The sequence below is a fragment of the Oncorhynchus masou genome, chromosome 2 (assembly GCF_036934945.1).
Source record: "Oncorhynchus masou masou isolate Uvic2021 chromosome 2, UVic_Omas_1.1, whole genome shotgun sequence".
Taxonomy (NCBI): Eukaryota; Metazoa; Chordata; class Actinopteri; order Salmoniformes; family Salmonidae; genus Oncorhynchus; species Oncorhynchus masou.
Genome location: NC_088213.1, coordinates 37656762 through 37673091, shown reverse-complemented (window position 1 = coordinate 37673091; position 16330 = coordinate 37656762). Strand labels below are relative to the sequence as shown.

The 16330-nt window shown below is 41.3% G+C and overlaps 2 protein-coding genes across 3 annotated transcripts in view; both read left to right on the top strand.

Moving 5' to 3' along the window:
* The window catches only part of LOC135504466 (ankyrin repeat domain-containing protein 11-like), a 138713-nt gene extending 130739 nt beyond the window's left edge, over positions 1 to 7974 (top strand). Inside the window, 4 exon segments of the mRNA XM_064923089.1 lie at positions 178 to 276; positions 622 to 789; positions 925 to 1017; positions 1133 to 7974. Of these exon segments, the coding sequence (XP_064779161.1) occupies positions 178 to 276; positions 622 to 789; positions 925 to 1017; positions 1133 to 1318 (546 nt within the window). The 3' untranslated portion in view covers positions 1319 to 7974.
* Positions 7975 to 9001: 1027 nt separating this feature from the next.
* slc22a31 (solute carrier family 22 member 31) overlaps positions 9002 to 16330 on the top strand; it is a 15317-nt gene continuing 7988 nt past the window's right edge. For both annotated transcript variants that reach the window (XM_064923034.1, XM_064923025.1), the window contains exons 1-5: positions 9002 to 9454; positions 12026 to 12129; positions 12275 to 12429; positions 15890 to 16058; positions 16281 to 16330. The exon at positions 16281 to 16330 is cut by the window's right edge. In XM_064923034.1, the coding sequence (XP_064779106.1) occupies positions 9065 to 9454; positions 12026 to 12129; positions 12275 to 12429; positions 15890 to 16058; positions 16281 to 16330 (868 nt within the window). In that variant the 5' untranslated portion in view covers positions 9002 to 9064. The remainder of the gene's footprint in view (positions 9455 to 12025; positions 12130 to 12274; positions 12430 to 15889; positions 16059 to 16280) is intronic.

Here is a 16330-nt window from a genome sequence, read left to right as displayed (position 1 = left end):
TTCCCCTACAAATGTTCACACATCTGTTGATTCATAGATTTCATTACAATGATACAGGTCAAGTAACTGTCACCTATAATAACCTAACAGCACATTTACAACAAAAGTTTGAACTTTGTTGCAATGGAAAGATTTGTTACATCATGACCTCAAATAATCATTGCCCTGGTTTCTCAGATTGCTCCACCTCCATCGTTATCGGAGCCCCTGAAGGAGCTCTTTCGACAGCAGGAGACAGTGAGGGGGAAGCTCAGACTGCAGCACAGCATAGAGAGGGTAAGAACACGGGCTCACTGTACCCTCCCTAATATCTATCCATCTCACTTCTGAAGTCGTACTGAGAAGGAGTGCTTTGAACGATCCTTTGATGAATGTTCAAAGCTGCTATGTAATAGAAATGCAACTGCAATATGCATTTCTCCAACCAAGCACCGTAAAAAATGTGTGACATTTCACATTAACCTTATCAGTTTGCTCAAAAAGATTTTGAAGTAAAGTTGAAACTCCAGTCTGTCTTCCCTCTCTCTCTCTCTCTCTCTCTCGCTCTCTCTCTCGCTCTCTCTCTCGCTCTCTTTCCCTCTCTCTCTCTCTCCAATGTTATTGTATTGACTTTCCTTCCAGGAAAAGCTTATTGTCTCGTGTGAGCAAGAAGTACTGCGGGTCCATTGCAGAGCGGCAAGGACGATAGCCAATCAGGCCGTCCCATTCAGTGCCTGCACTATGTTACTGGACTCTGAGGTGTACAACATGCCAACAGAGAGTCAGGTGCGTCTGTGGGTGGTCAAAAAGGTGGGCAGAAAGTTGACAGACAGGGCCATTCACGTGGGATTTGTTTAGTCAGCCCTTCCAATTACTCTTAATATTTTATATACATATAAAACAATAACATCTGACATGCTTTAACGCTTGTCATCTTTAACTCAGGGTGATGAGAACAAGTCAGTGAGAGATCGATTCAATGCTCGCCAGTTCATTTCCTGGATTCAGGATGTGGATGACAAATATGACCGCATGAAGGTAAATATGACCGCATGAAGGACCATACATCTTATTTTATGGCACATTTGCTGTTTGGTTGATATGCGGGTATCTGTTTATGGCAGTAGCATAATGGCCTCTCTTCCCTTCTCAGACGTGTCTGTTAATGCGGCAGCAGCATGAGGCAGCTGCCCTGAACGCGGTGCAGAGGATGGAGTGGCAACTGAAGGTGCAGGAGCTGGACCCTGCTGTACACAAGTCTCTGTGCGTCAACGAGGTCCCCTCCTTCTACGTGCCAATGGTTGACGTCAACGATGACTTTGTGCTGTTGCCCGCGTGACAGAAACATGCACTCGTTCACAGAGTTAGAGGTCAAATATCATCACTTTTCAAAGAGACATCAAACAGAACGTATGGTAAGGGCTAGCCGGTTTGAAGAGGAATAAAACCTATATATTATATAGAAAAAATTCAAAGAAAAAAAAACTTGCTAATGATTCTCTTCCATGAGAGGAGGAAGCATATTTTTACCGGGGAAAAACACAACTTGCACTTTCATCCCTCAAGTTTTTATGCTTTTGTTCAGAATATAAAAAGCAAAAAACGGCTTTGCTTTGAAGCGCCCAACACCACCTCCCTTTTAGGTGATGTTTGGACAGAGAATAGGGGAGAAATATTTTTCTGAATTTTTTGGTCCCCGTAAATGAAACCACAAAGGAACGCTGGAGAGGAGCCCTCCCACCATTCTGAATCATCTTCTGGTGGATGGGGATGAGGCACCACAGTGGACACAGAGCTCCAGGTGAGCCTTGAGGAGGAGAAAGCAGCACATGGTCAGAAGGGCATGCATGCGCGATGTGGTGGTGTAACATGTGGCATTTGCGGGACCTCCAGCCTCTTCCTGTTGAAAGGATAGGAGAGTCTGTGTGGACGCTGTCTCTCTGGTCGGGACCATAAGGCCACACTCAGTCAGAGAGCCTCAGTCCTCTCTGTCCACAGCCCACCACCACACCCGGTAGAACCAGCATCCTGCCCCGGAGCAGAGCAGAGTACAGCCAAGGGTCCATAGAGTGTGTCAGGGGGTTAATGCCAGAGGTGTAGAGACGGCATCTTCCGCCTCATGGCCTGGGCAGAGGAGTGAGGCAGAGAATGGGGATGAACCGGAGCATCCCCACCAGAGTCTGGTCACCTGGCTCTGCATGCAGGAAGAACCAGCCTCTGACACTCTGCCAAGCTAGGTAGAACACACACACCTGTTCACCTGCAACTATGACTGCAAATGGAAAAACAGGATAAAAGAATAATACAAGAATGTTGCGATTCAAAGATTCAAGACTAAACAGATGGTGGTTTAGAGGAGAATATTCTTCTTTTTGTCTGTTTCTTTACTTGGGCATTTAATTGTTTCTGAGGAAGTGACTTGAAACACTACAGAGCCAATATTAGTTTAATGGGAAAAAAGAAAACTGAAAAAAAATTGTATTCCGTAAATGATGTACAGTTTTTATATTCGTTAACCAATGTATTCTTGCTGCCTTCTAGATAATTTATTTTGCCACACATTACTGCACAGTTGTAAATAACGTATGTACTGTAACATCACTCAGTTAAGTGTAAAAAAATAAATGAATAAAAATTATCTTTGTATGTACAGTTCACTTTCGGGCAGCACTTTCCCCCTCATACCCATGGGCCAAAATGTGCACACGTTGTCAGTATTTTAAAGACTCCAGTGCACAGTTGTAACGTTCCCATCTATAGGTTTTGTCCAGGGCTGGTCAAAATGAGTTACCTGTGTTGGAATCACCACAACGTACATAGGCAGTACAAAACCCCACCGTTTTGAACAATGCCCAAACTAAGGGCCACAACTATAGTCCTCAGATGTAGCAAAATGGTTATAAAATGATTTAAAGAATAGAATAGTTATATTAGTCATTGCTTTATTACACAATTATATCTGAAAAAAATCTAAACCAAGAAAATGCCTTTTTACAGTGAATATTTTTAATTTACTCAGTGTTGGGCAAGTCAAACAAGGGTACATCTGGATTGGTCAAGAAAGAAATAACAACAACTAACAAGAAGGTGCCACTAACAAGAAAAACCATAACATTTATAATTCTGGGTGGGATTTTGTTTTTGTCTTTTTCTTTCTTTAATCTACCCATTAATTTGACTTTAATTGTATGTGTGGGTCTTTATGAATAATATTCATTATGTTGGAGAACTTTCAGGCCACAAGACTAGGGATCTGATAGCCAACTCAATATTTGAAATCCTTAACTTCCCTTTTTGAATGTCACTGTCATAGGCATCATATACAGGTTAACCGTTTTTCAGGCCACATCAGATTGACATGAATGTTCCTGATCTCTTCTGTGTACCACCTAAAACTTCTCCTTTTTAGGAAAGATACAGGCCACATTCCATATTGGTTTTAAAAATGTATTATTGGTTTAATTATGGAATGTGTTAGCTTCTAAACTCCCTGGGTCCATACGTGAACATAGAAATTTCTTTAAAAAAATATCTTGTCTCAAAATGCACATCAGCCAATTCAAATCGTTTGACGTCGTTGCATTTGATAAAATGCTAAATGTTAGCTCTTCCCATTATATAACCAGACACACACAGCCCTATGCTAACCTGACCTGATGGCAGTGATTGTCAGGTTATAAATTATGCACCAGTCAATTTCAAATCTTGACTTAGATGGATGGAAATTAGAACCCTTTTCCATGAGAGCATCCTTAAGAGGTCAACCGGCACCATCTGCTAATCAAAGTTATAAAAAAAAAACACGAAGTTTCAACTGGACCAATAACTCAACGTAGCGAGCCTGGCTCCTGGTCATTCTTGCCATTTGCAACTGTCTGCCACTTTTCAGAATGGTGCTTGTTGAACTTACAATTGTGAATTTGGGCTTTACTACTATAGACCATAGAAACAAATTGAATAACACATTCATAAATGGAAAAACAGACAGTAAAAAGATTTAATCATAAGGAATAAGGTTTTGAAGTGACTGTCCTATATCTAGGAGATCAGGAAATGTATATATATTTTTGGGACACATATTTAACCCCTTTTTTTTGGCACAAAACTACCTCCATACTTCCATTCATTTGTTTTAAAACCGGTACCAGGGTTATATGTACCGTGACAGTTGTGGGGGTCATAGAGCAAAACCACGACCCCATTGTGTTCTTGATAGTCTAATCTTTCCATAGACTGGTCCTATTAGTTAGTAGGCCAAACGTTTGGACACTATAGACATTTTCGTGAGAAGACTGATTTTCAAAATGTCTCCTGGTCTGACAAACAGCGCTGTAGCTCTGCCACCGACCACCGCAGATGCGGAAGGCCGACATCGGCGGATGCAGTGGATGGAGATGCATCCCATGCAAAACAACATATCTCTAGCTTAAACTGGCAGATTTTTATGGGGATTTGTTTTAATATTAATTAGATTTGTCACACAGGTACGTTAATAGACTTAAGGATTTGAATGAAGTTTAGATCAAAGCGGAGTCGATGTCTCGCAAGATCACTTAATGATTCATTAGTATTCTACATAGGCCTAACATACTGAATAGAATAGCATAGTATAACTCTACTGTTAGACCAAAATCACCACTTATTTTCTTATTTAGGCTACAACATTTTATATGCATTATTAGAATCATCCACTTGGTCATAAATTGATTATTTGAATCGAGCTTTGAGGACCACTAGTAAAGTTATTTCCTTAAAGGGGCAGTGCAGTCAATCACTTTCAACACTGAGGTTGAAATAATACAGATATGAAAATTATGATAATGCACTTTTAGTGTAAGAGCTGTTTGAAATGTCAGCTTGTTTGGCTGGGTGGGGTTTTTGGACTGCCTGGTGACCAGGCAGTATAAGTTTAATAGGCCAATAATTTAGTTTTCAGGTTACACATCCCTCCCATTAGGCTCCTCCAATTAGGCCCCTCCCAGACAGTCCCAGCAAAGTTCTTGCTGGAGAATCAACATTTTTTTTTTTTTAGAAGCTACTGTATTTTTGACCATTTTAATTGAAAACAATCACAGTAAGGTACTTAATTGTTACCCAGATATTGAGATAAAAATGTTGGCATTACCCCTTTAACAAAAAAGCTTGACATGAAGGGGTCTAACCGCCTTAATTGCATGACTCCTCGCAGCGATGGTGATAGGGGTACATGATGGATATTTGACAATACCATGAGGCTCTTCAACTTTCTTTTTTTTTTTTTGCAATATACGATTAACTTAAATGACCTTTATCTTTTTCCCGTTAAAGCACACGGATGTGTGTGAAACGGATAAGCAAAAACTTTGCCATATATGCAAAAACATGCCTTTTGAATTTTGTCTAGTTAGTGGCTAGCGTCATGCAATGTTGGGACGCTATACTTTACAGACCAAGTGGAACAAAAGTAAACCTTGAATTTGGAGGCTTACAATATCCCTCTGGTGGAAAAGTTGACCTATAATTAGAAATGCCATTTGGTTGGTGGATATAAAGTCTGTGATCTTTGATAGACTGATGTGGAATTTGTTCCAGGAAATAATCACTGCCAACTAATCAGGTTAGCATAGGGCTAAATGTCCCAGTTTATGCAATGTGGAACAGCTAACGTAACATTGTCACATGCCACTATGTCATGATTTGAAATGGCTGATGCACATTTTGAGACAGAGAGTTTAAACTCAAACTTTTTCTAATGTTCAAGTATGGACCCCCTCTATTTATCTAGTTTTGTACAGTAGTGGAGATATGTTTACAGTAGTAGAAAGTGCTACTCTTCAAATACTCAAAGGGTGATCATACTCCTCTGCGTAACATAGGTAAATTGTTTCTTTGATTTAAAAGAACTAGGTTTGACTTACATGCCCATGAATGAGATCTTTTTTAATTAGCCTTTTAATCAAAATCCTTTTTTGTTCAACTCAGAAATCCTTTCTATGACCAATCACCCAGTTTATTCAGAACTATTTAGTGGACAGATATTAAAAGGCAGGTAGTTTGTTTCACTATAGCTTCTCAACTGTTCCAAGTGTAGGTGTATGTATTTGTCAGGGGTTTCTTTGATTCATATTCAGTAGGCCATCATACTATACTCTTGGGTTGTTTACCATGCTAAGAGTAAGGCCTAGACTAGACAATTATTAAACGTTCACCTCAATTTCATGAACCAAAAAGCAGACTTAGTTAACTCGTACACAAAGGGGGGGAAGAATGTTGCAAAAGTGATAGTTAAGGATGTTCATGTTTTTTATCCAATTGGAATATTTGTGAGAATTGATTGTTTCTTCATTTTTGGTGGGTCCTGATTTTTCTTTTTTTAATGTTTTGACCTACCACATAGGATGCCTGTCAGTCATCCTAATGGCAATATCAAGTGACATGTTGTGACGTTATGTACACACGTTCAACATAGCTGTGTATGATATGTCTATTCAAGTGCAATGGGTGTTGCTACTCCAGTGTACGGGCAGTTGACTAGTTGTAGTCCTGGACATTTTGAAAGAGGAAAATCTAGTCATAAAGCAGTAAAATCATAAATAAATGCCATAGCATAGGTAGTCAGGGTCATGTAGACTTCAGCAGTTTGATTAAAGCCCTCAATTGTTTTTTTATTTTATTTATTTTTTGGCTTTTTTTCTGAGGGGGAGGGGCAGATTTGTCAACAGAATTCTTGTGTGTTTCAGATCCGTGTATGTAGTGTTGGGTGTTGTCTTTGTCTTGTGTTTTATGCTTCGTACATAAGAAAAAACCAGTGGCATGTCAATCACTTCTTATGAGCAGAATGTATACCATTACTACACCCTCACACCCTCAATATTGTTTACAAGACATCAAGTGTGTTTCAGTTTCGTGTCTCTCACCTTAATGGTTTGAGCCCTGCCTTGATTTCTTTATTTGATCATTTATTGAACCACAAAGGCTTGAAATTGTGATAGTTAATTACAGTGTCAAATCCAACCTCGGTATTCAAAGCTTGCAGCAAACATACAGAGCAATAGTTTTAACCTTTTAAAATGTGTATTTTTCATTAGCATTTATTTTAATACATTTGGTTGATAAAGACAACATCCCCTGTGATTTTTGTCCAGACACTGGTGTCCCTTACACATGTCCAAATATTATTTCCAAGACACACCAGTGAAGAATCATTTCTATTAGGAAATGTAACAAACACCTGTCTCATTCCCATCTCCCCCCATACAGTGAACCACTTAGTCATGCCCTAGATTACCCTGTGACCTCTCATCAGTCTGTAACAAGTTACCTCTACTGTGTCCATCTGAGTGTTCATTTAATATTTAACTGGACATACTGTTATTTTGCATAATAGAATCACAATTTCAAGCCTTTTTCTAGTTTTCTTTTTCTCCTTTATTGAACAAGACAGTAGCTTATTCTTTAGAATGGGAAATGACAAATAAAGCATGGAGAACTACTCTTTAAATGGTAACAAATAACATATTTATTATCTTTCCGACACCTGTGGTATGTTTCAGTTAAAGGTCTCCGCTGTGTAAATTTTCCTCCTGTAATGCGTTGGAGACATTGTACATAGTTGTAAATAAATATCCCAGGACGTTTTGCACCCTCCTCTTTGTACTAGTCTAAACTTGCGTAGAATGTGGGGTTCTAACAGCAACGGGACAGTGCGTTCGCTGCAGGTGATGTAACAATGTCACTTTTTTTATTTGTACAATGTAGTTGAATTATGTGTACATATTGTTGGAGCAGCTATGGGGGAAGGGGTTTGTTGATGCTATCGTCAGTGCTGTAAAAGATCCAGTACTTTCACCTCTAGCTGTGTTGATTTCCTGCAAAAACAAAGGCGAGAAAATAAAAAATACTAAACGGAGAAGTAAAAATTCTAAATTGTTATTTTCTACAGTTGCATGTACAGAGAGCGCGAGAACTGCTGTTGTTCCTCAGAGATTATGTTCGTAAATAAAATTTTGAAATATTTCCTGTTTTCTGCTTTTACTTTGTTCTCATTCATGTACTCTTAATTAAATATGCCTTGTCATTCGGGAGATGGGCACATCTATTTTTAGCACCATGCCAACACGCACACAGTTTCCGAGCTAAATGAGGAAATGTATATTCTTTATTAATTAAGATTGATTAGCACATTTATCACAGGCAAGTTAAGTTGATAGAATACCAATCAGTATACACGTGTAACACTTTACACCCGTGTATACTTTATTTGGCAGGGACTATGTACAACAAATCATCAGTCTCAGTATGAGAAGGGATGTGTTGCACCAGATTTAGCTGACAGCTAATTTACATTTTACTTTTATCCCTTTATTTAATCCCTAGTTTGTCCCAAAGGCCCTCGAGGCAACATTCAGGCTTCTGTGGCACCAAAGTGGTCAACTGAAACCAATTAGAAAACTGTCTATACAGAGGTAGCGGAAACACTGGTGCTTATCTTTTGCTTTGCCAGCAGGAGGACGCCTGGAAAAGTGTATGTTTTTGGCTGATATTTAGATCTATGATCATGAGGGGTTTAGACTTTTGAGAAGAACGTCAAGACCTGTGGATATATAACAGGCCTATTTTTGCCATGCAATATGACCAGTAGATGACATATTTGCTGACACAAGCATTTATAGAAGGCTACGTATTAACCAGGTATGAAGAGGTAACCATTTGCAATCATACAAGCGTTTCCATTGACAGTGACACCTCCACTCCAAAATATAATTCCAGTAGACCTCTATTCACCTCCCCTGTTACCTGACTCCTCGAGCAGTGTTTGGTGTCCATGTTAAGTGAATGAAACCGTAAAAATAGACTTGACAACTCGATCCCTTCTGCCATCCTCTGAATGAAGTTAATAAATATGGCAATCTGTCAGTGCGAAGTAGGCCTAGGCTACAGTGCATACGAGCAGATGGACTTCCCACCAATGACATTTCGGTTACTCACCGACCTGCCCACTTGACTGGAGTTGTGCTTCCTCATCTAGCCTGTCCTGCCATGCCCTGCGGTGTGTGTGGATGTCCCGCACCACTGACGAACAGCGGTTTCGGCACGGTCTCTAACAATGGACTTTGAAACGAAGATTTATACCAGAATCGGTGGATATGGACGATATAACAGAATTGTTTCCATATTCAGCTGGTTTCCGAACTTTGCTGTGACGCTGAACCTTTTCTGCGACGTTTTTTACACTCTGATTCCCGGGTCGTACCACTGTAAACCCGACCCGGCTCTTTTACCTTCAGGTTTTCTTTTCAGTAATTATTCCAGACAAGGGTATCTCAATTTTACCATACCGTGGGTGAATGGCTCTGGACTGAGTCACTGTGAACTTTATAAATACCCTAGAAACGTCTCCAACTTCATAGACAACATTCCAAAGGAGATAGTGCCATGTACGAGAGGATGGGAGTACGACCAAGCTGCGGCGCTTCAGAGCAACTACGTGACAGAGGTAAACAAATATCTACTTGGATTCGATGGTTTGTGGTTGTTTTTGGAGAGTTTGTGCCAGCTTAGCAATCATTCATGTGCAAGTGATGTTTTTGTGACGACGCATTTACCTTAACTAATTTGGTTTACAAGTAGCCTTTTTTTCAGGCTAATGTGTGGATATCTTTGCCAAACCCTGTCGAATGTTCTTCATCCATTCAATGTAGCCTACTCAGAGTAGATTTGGGTTTAGCCTTTAACTTCGGGCTTTGTAACATGTGTGTTTAATTGATATTGTCCCAGACAGACTGCTGGGCCTAAAGTTGGTTATCAATAGGTAACATCAATAGATGACACGGGATGCCCTGTTTGGCCTACTCATTGCTCAAATCTGTCGTTGGTAAACATGCTTTGGACTTTTTAACCCTGGGATACATGTTGTTTTGGTTATGTCCTGAATAAGATTACCAGAGAAACAGTGCTGATATTATTTTTTATCAGATCACATTAGTCTGTTTATATAATAATTACATTACGGGACTGCTGTGCAGAGCCATGCAATATGGGTGTTTATGTGATGAAAGCAGCACAACAGGAAATGCAGGGACAGCAGTGTTCCTCCACCCTGATGGAGTTCCTTGGAAGATATGTCCTCAATAGAGCACATGAGAGGGGTCACTCTTTGGATGAGCGTTCATCTTTCTGTACTGACCTGTAGCCATCTCATAAACAAGGAACACTTGAGCTCAACTGAATTTATGTGGCTATAATATAAGGGAACCCTTTTTCATATTTCTTACTACCAGGCTTATATTCTTATTTCAGACCAGCACAATCAATGCCTCTCTAAAGTTGTCCTGTTTTGCTTCTAGGGAAAAGCTAACTAAATGTTGACTTATTGCTCTTGGACTAATCTCACCAGTACATTATAATATCAAAAAAGGGGCAGGCCCATCCCACTGTGCAAATACATAAAAGGGATCATGGTAAACAAAAATATCAGCAGTTACGGAAATGTTTAGACACAAGGCAAATACTGGTGTGTGTGTGTGTGTGTGTGAAAGAGAGAGACAGTGTGTGCGGGCTGGACAGGAAATCAACAAGGGAGGCAGTGGCCCTGATGTGAAGTATTTACTCTCACATGTTTCCCTGGCGATAGGAAGCAACCAGCCCTGACCCCCCACTCCTGGCTTCCCTTCTCTGTGATGTCACAGGACATTTGTTCCTGTTCCTACGGGGGTATAAACATACAGCAGGAATGGAGGTCCTTCTGGCCCTGATTTAAGGGGTTGGATGATAGGTACAGATCAAGACATGAAGCAAGGGAGGGAAAGAGAGCAAATTAAGAGATGGGGGAGGAAGAAAGAAAGCATTGGAGTAGGGTCAGGAATGGTGGAAGGCACTGGAAACTAAAGTGCAGTGGCTCTAATGTGATAAACCTATCTGCAGTCACTCTTATTCAATCAGGAGATGATATCTATCACACAGCTGAATTCCTCCTCCTTCACACAAGGTGCTCCGTTGCTCTCAAGTGTGTGTCTGTGTGCCACTGGCCTATAATTCTTACTTACGTAATAATAAGGGAGAAAGGAGCTACAGTTTCACACATTTTCCAGGCATGTTTATTAACTGTCCTTAAAAATAGGGTATGCTCAATCTGCCCCCGGAATTTTTCTACCATGGAAATAAAATCCTGATGAAGAAATAGGCCACCTATTATGTCATTATTTCAGTGGTTCCTTTGACTTGGCTCTTGAACTCCATTCCTAACTATGTGGCAAAAAGGTCATTCTGTGTCATTTCAGGAAGCCATGATACCCGCCATCTCAGATTGTTCTGAAATCGTTTCTATAGTTAGAAAACAGATAAGATTAGCCTTCCTGAAACATTATTTTGTTGAAACAACATTTTATCTCTGAGAAATTAAGCTAATTGATTGCACCCAAGTAGTTACTACAGTAAATTAATACCATACATTTAAAATGGCCAATTTAGTTTAAATCAATTAGCTTCATCCCTCAGAGATCAAATAATGTTTAAGGAATGCTAATCTTTTTTTTGTGTATGGTTTTTTTTGGTACTTTTTACCCCTTTTTCTCCCAAATGTTGTGATATCCAATTGATAGTTAGTCTTGTCCAATCATGGCAACTCCCGTACAGACTCGGGAGAGGCGAAGGTCTAGAGCCATGTGTCCTTCGAAACACGACCCCGCCAAGCTGCATTGCTTCTTGACACACTGCTTGCTCCTTGTGGCGCCCGGCCGCCACAAGGAGTCGCTAGAGCATGATGGGACAAGGACATCCCAGCCGGCCAAACCCTCCCCTAACCCGGGACGACGCTAGGCCAATTATGCGCCGCCTCAGGGGTCTCCCGATTGTCGCCGGCTGCAACACAGCCCGGGATCGAACCCGGATCTGTAGTGATGCGATGCAGTCCCTTAGACCGCTGTGCCACTCGGGAGGCCACAATTTTATATTTTTCCAACTACAGAAACAATTTCAGAACAATCTGAGATGGTGGGTGTCAAGCCTCTTTCTTGTTCTTTTTGAGGTGGAATGACTCACCATCTCACTCTCTCTCTCTGCTCCACAGTGGAACCTAGTGTGTAGGGACTACTGGAAGATTCCTCTGCAGCACATCTGCTTCATGACGGGCTGGATTGTGGGATATGTCCTCCTGGGCACCGTGTGTGACTGGTAACCCCCCCCCCCCCCCTGTTGTGTTTGTATAATTGTAGACTACAATTGTATTCATTTCACCACTTTTATTAGGCTGTTATGACTGTTTAATATGTGTGCATGGGAAGTTATGTATCTCTAACTGTCTTTTCTCTATGTTCAGGTTGGGTCGTCGACAGGGCTTCCTGCTGTCTGTGTCTGTGTCCGGTCTGTTAGGAGTAGCTGTGTGTCTGTCCAACAGCCCTGTAGTGTTTCTGCTGCTACGCCTGTCTCAGGGCGCCATGTTGGCTGGGGTCTTCCTCTCTTCTTACCTCGCCAGTAAGTACACTTGACTTACCCTACTAATACCGCTCACTCCTGAGTACACACTTAATGAGGCAGTTTAGGGTTGGGCAGGATCCACATTTTCATATCGCCATACCGTCCTTCTCTCATCCCGGGATTAACGGTATTACTGGTTTAGTACCCCAAAAAATGCAAAAAAAAATGCCCATTAGGCATCTATTACCAGAATGCTAACTAAATTAGTCAAAGTAATAGCAGACGGTACGAGAATGAAGAGGAGAAAAAAATGCAAGGAAATCAAGATGGCAGGGGCAGCTGTACAGAACTAATCCTAAGGGCTTTGACTTCTCAAACACGGAAGAAAGCTAACAATATATGATGCTCCGTCCGTCTAGCATTCGGCTGCTTCTCCCGTGGGATGGTCTGAGACGAGCCACCCGGACAGCTGATGAGGCTGGGTTTGCACAACTGAAGAATCTCTGCAACTGTCAGAAACCGTCTCAGTGGGCAAATGCTCATCTATAATGGCCACTGGCACTCTGGAGAAGTGTGCTCTTCGCAGATGAATATCGGTTTCAACTATACCGGACAGGTGGCGTGGGTAAGCGGTTTGCTATTGTCAACGTTCTGAATAGAGTGCCCCATGGTGGGGTTATGGTATGGGCAGGCATAAGCTACAGACAACAAACTATTGCATTTTATCGATGGCAATTTGAATGCACAGAGGTAACGTGACGATATCCTGAGGCCCATTGTCGTGTCATTCATCCGCCGCCATCACCTCATGTTTCAGCATGATAATGGACGGCTCCATGTCGCTAGGATCTGTACACAATGCCTGGAAGCTGAAAATGTCCCAGTTCTTCCATGTCCTACATACTCACCAGACATCTCCCATTGAGCATGTTTGGGATGCCCTGGATCAACATGTGCAACAGCTTGTTCCAGTTCCCACCAATATCCAGCAACTTCACAGGGACAACATTTCACAGGCCACAATAGACAGCCTGATCAACTCTATGCAAAGGAGATGTCACGTTGCTTGAGGCAAATGGTGGTCACACCAGATACTGACTTTTTCTGATCCACGCCCCTACTTTTATTTTTTGGGGGGTACTGTATCTGTGACAAACAAATTCATATCTGTATGGGCGGCAGAGTAGCCTAGTGGTTAGAGCGTTGGACTAGTAACCGGAAGGTTGCAATTTCAAACCCCAGAGCTGACAAGGTACAAATCTGTTGTTCTGCCCCTGAACAGGCAGTTAACCAACTGTTCCTAGGCCGTCATTGAAAATAAGAATTTGTTCTTAACTGACTTGCCTAGTTAAATAAAGGAAAAATAAAACAAATCCCAGTCATGTGAAATTCATAGATTTAGGGCCTAATTTTAAGTTTTTTATTTACTAATTTCCTTATGAACTGTAACCCAGTAAAATCTTTGAAATTACATGTTGCGTTTTGTTCAGAGTATTTTGCTAAGTTAGTACCTTAACTGCTCACGCATCAACATTTACCAAGCAGGCACTGCAGACTGAAATTGATTAGCTTGTTCTACTTTAATCAATAGCGTGAGCAGATTAATTCATTGTGTCAATATTGTATGGAAATCAATGGAACTGGGACAATTCGCTGCCACGACATGTCATTTGCACTCTTCTAAAAGTAGGGCAAAGCTACTTGTGATTTTTCCAAAGTTACGGGAATCTTCAGTCATTTTGATAATAAATAGATTGCCATCTATTTATTATCATAGCTCTGGTAATTTATACTTGGATAACTGTATTTAAAAAATAAAATAAAAAAGTTTTCATTTATGTGTCCATATTCTCCATGACTTTCTAGCAGATACACTATATGGTTCAAGAGAAAATAGCCTAATTAATGAAAAAAGCATCTAATCAACAATTAACTCTTCCAACTATGGAACGTTATACACAACTGTAACCGGTTTCACGTCAACTTTGAGAACAAATACATATTGACATGGTATTCCCCCATACTTCCCATAGCAACGTGGTCTCAAAGAGTAGACTTAACATAGTAAATGTAAATCCGAGACACTCATATGATATGTTATGTTTGGTATGGTTACTTAAGGCAAACGAAAGCAGGGTGGATGTGTGGGCATATAATGTGAACGCCAAACGTCTAGCAACCCAAAGGTTGTCTGTTTTGATTCTCATCACAGAATTTAGAATTTTAGCAAATTTGTTACTACTTTCTACTTTTTAAGCTACTTTGCAACTACTTAGCATGACTTTAACCTAACTCTTAACCCCTAACCCAGCAAACGTTAGCCACCTAGCACATTAGCCACAACAAATTGGAATCTGTAACATATCACAAGTTCAGCAAATTCGTAACGTATCGAATGAAATGGATGACGGACAACCACAAATGAATACATACAAAACGTAACATTTCATACTATTTGGACTGTCCCAGATTTATGTTTATGTTACTTCCTGGTTGCCCATAGCCCTTTATTGCTTAGAAGTTCCTTTGTTTATACCCCATGATCCCACACCAACCCCTAGCCTCTGGGTTACAAACTTGGGGGCTTCCCTCTGTTGCCAACAAACATCAAGGATCAATGAAGGGAAAAGTCATAGAGGGAAGTTAAACGGATAGGGGAAGGTGACAGGTTTGGGATTAACTGTGTGTCGGGGCTGTGATCGGATACCCGGGTCACCGGGTGCCATCTTGTTGCACTGCTGTACATGTTAGGGTTCAAAGGGCAGTGGTTGGAATCACACCCTTGAACCAAGCTGAGCATTACTCATTCACTCACCCCCTCCTTCCCCCCTTTACACCCCTCTCCCTCTCTGAGATAGCTTGAGTGTGAGGTAACACAAGGCTCTGTGGGATATACCCCTGGACCAAGAGACGCCTCCTCCCCGATGTTGTTCCATTGTTCGGGGGGGGGGGGTCTGGGTTTTCTTGCTGTAACCTTCCTGTGATTGTGAGGTGATTGTGTGAACTCGTGTGTTTGTATGTGGACAAATCTTTGCTAAGTGAAAGCAGTCAAGGAGTGCTGTGTGTTTTTAAGACCCTTCTGTGTGTGGGAGTAATGGTGCGAGATACAGCCTGAGAGACTGCGGTGGGCCTCCCTGTCTTTAATACACCCACATACATATTTGCTCTTCGATCATTCCTCTAAGGTCACTGGTAAATTGAGTCCAGGCTTTTGGTTTTAGGCTGAATTCTGGAGGAATGCCTCTCAGTGATCTACTATCAGAAAGTTCTTAAAAGGGGGAGTTGGGGAAAAATAGCAGGACAGAACATACTGGAAGGAAATGAGTATTTTTTTCCTTTGTTTTCTCTGAGGGGTTTTGAAGGAGGAGAACTAGGGCATTGGAGTTTAGGTCAAGGTAGAGTGGATTTCACAAACGGTCACAAATAGTCTTATGGTCATTCTGGCTACTAGTTCCAGTTGCATTTTTCTTCTCTCTATCCTTTATCTCCTTTCTTCATCTCCCTTTGTGTTCTCCAGGACTGGAGCTGTGTGATCCTCCCCATCGTCTCATGGTTGAAATGGTCAGCGGTTTCTTTGCCATCGCGGCAGAGCTCTTGTTGCCAGGGCTGGCGGTGCTGTGTCGTGATTGGCCAGTTCTTCAAGCAGTGGCTACCTTGCCACTGCTCCTGCTGCTCTCCTATTGGTGGTGAGTCTGTCATAAGAATTATTTTGTGGATACACAGTATAGTGTATATTGTCTATGTCTTGGGACAGAAAGTATAGAGGCATGGATGGAGAAAGAGGGATGTGTGTTATAATTAGAATTCATTTTTATATATTTTTGTGGAAGGACAGAGTAGAGAAAGCGTCATGGTTGGAGAAAGAGAGAGGCGTGTTTTCTATTCCTGTTTCCTCATATCCACCTCAGCTGTCCATCAGTGTTTCCCGAGTCTCCACGCTGGCTTCTGGCCACAGGTC